Source organism: Apis dorsata, unplaced genomic scaffold, assembly GCF_000469605.1.
Source record: "Apis dorsata unplaced genomic scaffold, Apis dorsata 1.3 scaffold_1085, whole genome shotgun sequence".
Lineage (NCBI taxonomy): Eukaryota > Metazoa > Arthropoda > Insecta > Hymenoptera > Apidae > Apis > Apis dorsata.
In genome coordinates this window covers 624176-633084 of record NW_006264183.1, presented here as the reverse complement: position 1 = coordinate 633084, position 8909 = coordinate 624176, and the positions used below count along the sequence as shown (strand labels likewise).

The 8909-nt window shown below is 23.5% G+C and overlaps 2 protein-coding genes across 6 annotated transcripts in view; one reads left to right on the top strand and one right to left on the bottom strand.

The window, feature by feature from the left end:
• Positions 1 to 436: 436 nt before the first annotated feature.
• Positions 437 to 2377, top strand: LOC102674324. Of its 3 annotated transcripts, none has more exons than XM_006624619.2 (5): positions 437 to 661; positions 734 to 839; positions 1801 to 1913; positions 2003 to 2031; positions 2109 to 2377. In XM_006624619.2, the coding sequence occupies exons 1-5, from the start codon at positions 539 to 541 to the stop codon at positions 2296 to 2298; spliced, it is 561 nt and encodes a 186-aa protein (XP_006624682.1). In that variant the 5' UTR covers positions 437 to 538; the 3' UTR covers positions 2299 to 2377. The 3 variants fall into 3 exon arrangements, with proteins under 3 accessions (XP_006624682.1, XP_006624681.1, XP_006624680.1); XM_006624618.2 differs by having other exon boundaries at positions 1669 to 1913; positions 2148 to 2377; XM_006624617.2 differs by having other exon boundaries at positions 1669 to 1913.
• Positions 2378 to 6165: 3788 nt separating this feature from the next.
• Positions 6166 to 8909, bottom strand: part of LOC102673966 — a 3687-nt gene continuing 943 nt past the window's right edge. For 2 of the 3 annotated variants that reach the window (XM_006624614.2, XM_031514613.1), the window contains exons 2-6: positions 8253 to 8591; positions 7892 to 8133; positions 7610 to 7804; positions 7185 to 7460; positions 6166 to 7106 (exon numbers count right to left, since the gene is read on the bottom strand). In XM_006624614.2, coding sequence (XP_006624677.1) covers positions 6417 to 7106; positions 7185 to 7460; positions 7610 to 7804; positions 7892 to 8133; positions 8253 to 8400 — 1551 coding nt within the window. In that variant the 5' untranslated portion in view covers positions 8401 to 8591 and the 3' untranslated portion in view covers positions 6166 to 6416. The remainder of the gene's footprint in view (positions 7107 to 7184; positions 7461 to 7609; positions 7805 to 7891; positions 8134 to 8252; positions 8592 to 8909) is intronic. The other variant, XM_031514614.1, reaches the window with a different exon arrangement.

Here is an 8909-nt window from a genome sequence, read left to right as displayed (position 1 = left end):
TTCAATCAAAATTAAAATGGAGTTATACTCCTCATCTTCTATATGAAAGTAATCTTTATCAAAATTCTACATCTGACTATCAAGAAATTTTTAAATCAATGGATGATAAATATTTTCAATTGTCTATTGATCAGTTTAATAATTGGAATCAATGTAATGTAACTAATGTGTCTCATGCATTACATCAGGTTTATGACAATTACTTTACTATAGTAAATTACACACGCGCGCGCGCGCACACACACACACATTATATTTATATCTCATATTATAATATTGTATTTAGAAATATTGTTAATTTTGTTATTCAAAAATAAAAACTAAAAAAATCATATTACAGGATACTATATGTTTAAAAAAATTATATAAAAATAACATAGTTTCAAATAAACAGAATAAAAATAAGATCTCAAATTTAGAAATATATGATAATAGGTATATAGAAACAGGAACAAATTGCAAAATTTTACACAACGTAGAAAATGATACAAAAAACATAAAAAAATATAGTAAATTAAATAAGAATAAATTTTGTAATATGGAAATACAAAATCATTTTAAGCAAGAATTAAAAGATGAACAAGCAATTCAGAAAGATATATATAAAATGGATATTGTATATAGTGAAGAAAAAATTAAAGATACAATAATAAATATACAGGTAAAAAAAATTCATATTTGTAATAATTATTTTAATAGTTCGTAACAATTTCTATAAATAACAATATTACAGACATTAAAAGAAGATAATTTTTTAATGGATAACTTTAGAGCACACAAAAAGCTTAAAACAAGCTTGCAGAATTTTTTAAAACGTGTAGAACAGGAAACTTCGATCGGTAAAATTATTTTTATATTTATTAATTATTAACATACTTCAATTCAATGTATACAAATATTATAAACATTTTTTACATATACAGAATTTCCAATATTGCCTCAGACCAAACCTTTGTATGTTATTCCTTCTATATCCAATTTTTGCAAGTTTTTAAATCAAGAAAACCTGGAAAACAATAATCAATTAGATATTTTGAGCAATAACATAAATAGTTATAAAAGTATAAATGTACTAGAGGATACAAAAAAAAATATTAAAAAAAAATCCTCAGAATCATTTCATATTTATCCAAAATCAGATCAATTAAATCTGCTTCATAAAAGTTTAAATAATATAGTTAATGAAACAAAAACAATAGAATGTGAAAAAAAGAACTACATAGAAAATTTATTATACAAGTACCATTAAAGTTGCTCTGTAAATTTAATATTTTTTATGATCAGCAAATTTACTTAATAAGATTATTTATGTACAGATCTGCACTGAAGCAAACAAAACAAAAAAGTTTAAACACTTTACAACAAACTGCATCTATTACAGAGCTGGTTACATTTAAAAAACAGTACTATGATACATTATTAAATATTCAGAAAGCCAAGAGTTTGTTATAATTATTACAATTTTTTTAATGCATTTATAAGCATATGAAATTATATGAATATATATATATATGTGCACCATGTACACACACACACACACACACACACACACACACACACGCACGCACGCACACCAGATGTATATATGTATGTGTGTATGTGTGTGTATGTGTGTATATATATATATACATATATATATATATATATATATATATATCTATTTTTTAGTGGCAGTGGCAAATTCTTTGGCAATATCATCTATAGAAAATTTTACCAAATATGATCCATATTATTCCAACCATTCATATCAACAAGAATTATTGCAACATGAACCATTAATTATAAATCCACAATTTGCAGTACATACTATGGCACAGTCTGAATTATCAAATATATATAATACTTCATGTGCATGGATGAGATTTAACAATTGGAAGCATCTTACTATGAAACAGTTAAGACATCCACAACAAGTGAGACATAATTAAACATTAAATATTTAATTATTTAAACATATAAATATTTATGATTATTTAATTATTTTCAATTTATCTTCTTTTAGTTTCCATTTCAAATTTCAAGAAACAAAAAGTAAGTTTTTTAATCATATATTCACTATTATAATGTATTTTATTTTTTGTTCTTCCTTATATAATTCTTTGTACTAGATGCTATATTTTATCATTTTTTCATTGCTATGCTAAAAGGAATTCTATACTACATTATGTAAAAACAATGGATATTCAATGTTTTGCACAAGATAAAAACAAACAAATGAAGCAAAATATACAACGTAAAAAGTTAGAAGACATAGTTGGAAAATTAAAAGAAATAGAAAGCAGCAACATGAACAATTAAAAAAATTATTACTGGTCCCTATGAAGTTTTTAATTTTTAAAAATACATTAATCTCTATAAATAAAGTATTATACTTTGTTGCACTATATGCATATTTATCTAGATAAATAATTATAAATAAAAAACAGAACAATATATGCAAAAAGATTTCAAAATTATATCTATTACAGAAAATTTTTTAAATAATATAAATATTATAATAAAATATTGATAGAGATTATTGAATCAAAATACATTTAAAATAAAGTTTCTCATTCTTTCATTTATCTCGCATCAGTCTCAATAATTAATAAAATATTAATATTTTTATATGTGTACATGTATTTGTACATATTCAAATATGATTATACATGTATACATATTCTATGATTATTTTGGCACTGGCAAAAAATAATAATTTAGAGTTTTAGATTAATCGCGAATATTTTTAATAATCTCATTTGTTATGTAACAATTTCCTTTGTTTAATTAAAGAATTTTATATCTTGTTAACGCCAATCAATTCTTAATAATATAGTAACTAATAAATATTAACATATTTCATTTTAATTAACATAGAACAATATTTTTGCTAATTACTAACATTTTGTAATATGTTTTATAATTAACATATAATATATGCATTTATGAATTTTGCATAATCTATAGTATACAACGATTATTATTTCTAAATATACAAAATAATTTTTAAAAGAATAAATCATAATAATAACTTTAAAATTTTATATAGATCATTAAATGTTATTGTCCAGAATAATCACTATAAAATATGAGAAATTATCAAAGGGTTAATATGTAATATAACTCTTGATAATTTCATCAACCACATATATTAACTCACAGTAATCTTTTTTCATTTCAAAAAATGTTCAATATGTTTATTTTCATAATGAGTTTATAATAAAAATATTATTATATACTCATATTTATTATTAGCAATATTAACAGCATCATTTTAAAATACAGAAATGAATCTTCATATACTCTCAATATATAATTGCAATATATATTAATTGCAAAACATCCAAATTTACAATAATTGATTTTTTGGTTCTAATGATTCTCATATTTTATTTTTGATATTATCAAGTAAATTAAAAGTTAGGCCAAAAAATTTTTGTGTCATGTAATTCATATATCTCTTTTGGATTGTCTTTATTTGTTATATTCATTAAGAATAAGATAAATGTGCGTAAACAAATTTTATTATTAAATTATTTTGTTCCAAATATTCTTTATCTTATTTAAATGTAATGCAATTGAATAAATTTATTATAGATAATGTAAATTTTTGATTCCCTGCACTAAATTAAATCCTTCAGATAATAAAAATTTAAAATAAAATTAGAAGAATTTAAAATAAAATATGCTTTTATAAACAAATAGCATCTCAAATTAAAAATATTTTATTAGAGTTATATAATTTGAAAAAGAGAATAATATGAATTAATAATATATTTTGAAAATAATAAAATTTTAACAAACAAAAAAAGAGTAATATATATTAATAATATATTTTGAAAATAATAAAATTTTAACATTTATTAATTAAAACAAAAATATTATATATTTTTAATTTAAATAAATATAATTAAATTATATACATAAAAAAGAAAATTATAATTACATAACTCTTTACATTCTTTTATATTTAACGATGAAAATAATATTAATACTAAATCGTATAATTGTCATGCTATTTTTTAATACAAATGTTTTTGTATTTTAAATTTTTAATTAAGTTAAAAAGTATTCATAAAAAAAAAATTATAATATAAGAAATAAAACTTTGTGGTAATATGATTAGAAGGATAAATAGTAGAAAAAATGTAGAAATAGTAGAATAAAATTTATACGATTTTAATAATTAGTTCTATAATTAATGAAAGAATTATTCTTCCATTAATGAAATATTATTTATAAAAAGTAAAGAAAATGCATATTATCATAAAAGAAATTAACAATCTTGTTAATTATAATGATAATGATAAAACAGATTTGCACTTCATTTAAATAGTAATATTTAGTTACTTTTTTATTTTCTAGGATGAATTGTAATCATTTCAAACCTAATTTTAATTTTCATTATTTGTGCTATGATCTGAAGCGTTTCAGTTAAAGTTTATACAGAAATATATTAAATAGTGTTGTAGATTCACATACTAAATATAAGTTTAACAATTCATTTATTATGAGGTATTGCAAATTGTAGCGAGGTAAAGCCTCTGATACTAAGTTATTGAAAAGTAACAAAGTTATTTGACATACATGACACTCAAAGAGCGTTATTTTTCTTCTGGCAGTGTCCGTATATTTTTTTTAATCATTTTGTTTAAACTTTAAGCTAAATCTTGCACCATATAACATTTCCACTCAATATATTTATCATGAAATCTATTCATATTTTTTTTAAATATTTTATCAGTACACTAGTAATGTACCATTTATAAAAAAAATTACATTTATTTCTTCGTTGTGTTTAAGAAAATCAAATTAAAAATTACATCATCAATATTTTAACACAACGAAGCTACTATAATATATATTATTCCTTTTTTTCTTTATGATTCTATATGAACACGCATTTTTTTCCTTATACTAAATAATTAGTTAGACAACTACGCGTTATACACGTCAACATATAATTATGCCTGATCCAGATGTATATTCTAATATTGTATCAAAAGACAAAATAGTTGTCACTTATGATTCTAGTTGAAATTATTTTCTCATGTTTATATGATTATAAGTCTTAATCAATTAAAACAGAACAGAGGTCCCAATATGATCGGTTCTATATCGCTTGTTATATAATAAAAAGAGATTTCAAGGACCAATTGGTCAAGAAACGCAATTTTTTGATAATTTTCAAGATGAATTGTACCTCTAATACGATATGTATGTACTAAAAATTACTTTGCTCTTTAATTTGATGAATACAGTTGATACAAGATTGTACAAGAGTACTGGACTAGAAATGGTTTGAAATTTTCATTAAAATAAATAAGTAATATAACACCATTGCTGCTCATATTTTCTGCCTGCAAATAGTGTATCTTTTATAAAAATAGAAATGGACTTTTTTTGAACTACCAGACTGCATATTATATAAAATTCAATTGTTTATGTACAGAATATCATATAGTAAATTAAATTTTGAAAAATAATTTTTTTTATCATAGTCAAAATTTATGAAACACATTTCTATGCCCATCTCTGTATAACAATAATATTATTTTTAATAATTAAATAATAAATAAATTTAAATATGTTCCATGCATATTAATTCATTTTATAATAAAAACTTGTTTAAAAAACAATTTATAGTAATATCATAAATTTATAGTAAATTAAAGTATAAAATTAAGATATTAATTTAATTAGTAATTTTTTATCAGCATTTACAGATTACTAAGTATGTATGAAAATAGAATAAATAATCATTAAAATTTAATAAAATAATAAACAAATATTTTAATCTTTACTAATGTAACTTATAAATAATCCTGTAACTAATAAATTAGATTATTTGGTACTGAAAGTTTATTAAAATAAAACATTATTTGTATATCAAAATTGGGCAGTCTGGTTGCAAAATGTCAAAACTTGAAAATTAAAAAAAAACTATCTTTTTGGCAGCATAATATACAAGGCAATGATAGTTTTATATAAGATTCATAAATGTTTAGACATAAGATATTACTTAATAATCTTAATTATAATAAAACTTTGTCATTAAATGTGAAATGCAATTATATATATTTGCATTTGCATCAATTTAGTTTCAAACTTATATTTCATTTTATGCAGAGAAAAAAAAATATAAATATAAAAGATAATAGAGATGTCATGATTACTGTGCACTACTTTAACATTAAAGTGACATATACAGTAATTTTAAACATATTCAATTCAAATAAATTCATTTAGAAATAACATAAATTGATAAAATATTATTTCTGTTTTTTCCTTAATACAAATAGTGAAAGAAGATATTATTGATGATATTACGAAATGATGTTTCAAGGGAAACTTCTAGTATGTAACTGTTCCCAAAAATCATTCACTGCAATGAGTCCAATATTTATTAAAACATGTGTACGGATTTTTAAATTCAATCAGGCAAAGCTGTAAGGATCAATAGTTTTGCTAGAACAAGGTTGGACGTCGTCAGGTGGTGGATGCCATTGTCCTGTCCACATGGCAGTACGATCCATAGCTACATCTATTGCTTTTTCCATACTGTTACTAGATGTACATTCCATTTCCCAGTGAAAACCATTTTGAGTCACTTGCATAGAACTAGATCCATCCATTTCACAATAGTCTTGTGCTTTATTATTCACTGGCATTTGTAAAGTTTTATTTCTAATATGTGTAGAACCATTACTCCTATGTTCACCAGGCCAAGGTCGAGATTGCTCTACCGATTGCAGAGGCAATTTTCGCGGCACCCGTCTAGCTTTATTATCTTCCAAAATATGGTCACTATTGATTTTGGTATTTATTAAATTTCCATCAGCTGTTGAATTACTATCACCATCTCTTCTTCGTCTTCTTCTTCTCCTTTCAATATCAATATCACTTCTTTGAATATCTTCGTTATTTTCTTGAATATTTAAAAAATGTTCCCTTGCAGAAGCCCAATGATCTTTTCGATTGACATCTTGCTTGTATCTTGTATGATTATCATTATCATGATGACCATTATTTGTGTTTGTATTATTATCTATATTTTGTTTTTTTGTCTGTTGATTTTTTATAATCCATGAAGCAGGTCTTTTAGGGCTACGCTCTTTTAGAGTGACCTAAAAAAATAATAATTATCAACAACAATTTAAATATTTTTATAGATTGTTACATAAATAACAAATAAAATTATTTACTCCTGAAGAGGAAGAATTATCAACAGGTTTATAAAGTTGTGTTGGTGTGTGATTACGATTATCTGAACTCCTACAACTTGATTCACTGCGTCCATGTATCCATGAAAGTAAGAAGGCTAAAATAGCACATGACAATCCAAGTGCTGCCGCAGCAGACAACTGAGAACGAGTGCGTTTTGGTACCCAGCCACCACTATGATATTCCCATATAGAGCATGCTAATAATGCACTACTTAAGGCATAAGATAAGCCTATACCAGTGAATATCCAAGCATTCTATAAGAGGTGGATTCTATCAGATATATCAGTATTAGGATATATATATATATATAAAATTTTTTCCTTTATAAATATATATTTAACATTTTAAATTTTATTCATAATATTAATATTAAAAATAACATATTAATAAACTGATTACTTACCAATTTTGTCCAATTGAAAGGAAAAACATAGATAACATGCGAAATATCAAGGAAGAGGAGTAATGCAGTGATCAAAAAACAGAAAACTGCTACAAAGATCATGAAACGCAGCCGCCCAACTAAAGGCAACATAAATAAGCTGACCTTGGCAGTGCCGGAACTGCATAATGTTGCCAAACACGCTGCAGATGATATCTATTTAAACGGTTTAATATAGCTTATTGTTTCAGAAATATTTAGAAATTGATAAATAAAAAATATTTAAAATATAATGCTACTTACAAGTAATAAAAGTCTAATAACACCAATAGCTGTTTTAAGATGCCCCTGTATATCACAATAAAATACTAAATGACTTGCTCTTGGCCAAGCCAAAGCATTTGAGGAAGAGCCATGGTGATCACCATAGCCATAGTGACCATGATAATTAGCATGTGAGTCCCAAGAATGGACTGTTGAATGAACCCCTGGTGAATCCAGTTCCAAAGGTTGGGAGCTAATTTGCCCCCCTGTCCTACTACCTGCTGTTAATATCAAATAATTTATATCTATATTTTGATTTTTTTAAAATAATAAAAATAATATTTTTTTTGTTATCAAATTTTACTAAAAATAATTTATATCTTTAAAAGTATTGTCATACCAATATCAAAATCTTGAATATCTTCAGGTCTAGAATATGCAGAAGCTGGTAATTCCAGGTCACGAATTTCTTCTAAAAGAAGTACTTCTATCTCGTCGGCTGCATATAAGTCCGAAACCGAGTGAAGATGATGCCGAGTCTCGCTCATTACTTAGGTACGCTCGATTGTTTACTCCTTCCTGCCTGCCAACAATCTTTTCTATTTGATCCACTACGAACCACCATTCGTTACACATTGAATTTAGCAACTGTTTTATTTGTTTGCCAGCCATTGTCTACACATACTGTGTGCCATCTCTTTTTTGCAGGCAATACCATCCTTTGGCCATCAGGCCTCACCTATTAATTAATAATAATAACCAATTAATAATAACAATAGAATATTAAATATTAATAATAAATATTTACCTTTGAATAATTTAATAACCATGTAAGAGATTAAATTTTAAAATAAAAAAAAATAAAAAATTAAATAAAAATAATTTATTTTATAATAATATAATATAATAATAACAAAATAATAAATATAAAATAAAATAAATCTATTTCAATAAATAAGAATTATTTTGATATAACATTAATAGTATATATTACAATTTAAAAGTATAAAAAATATAAACAATAAATATATAAATAACAAAAATTATATTATTATAT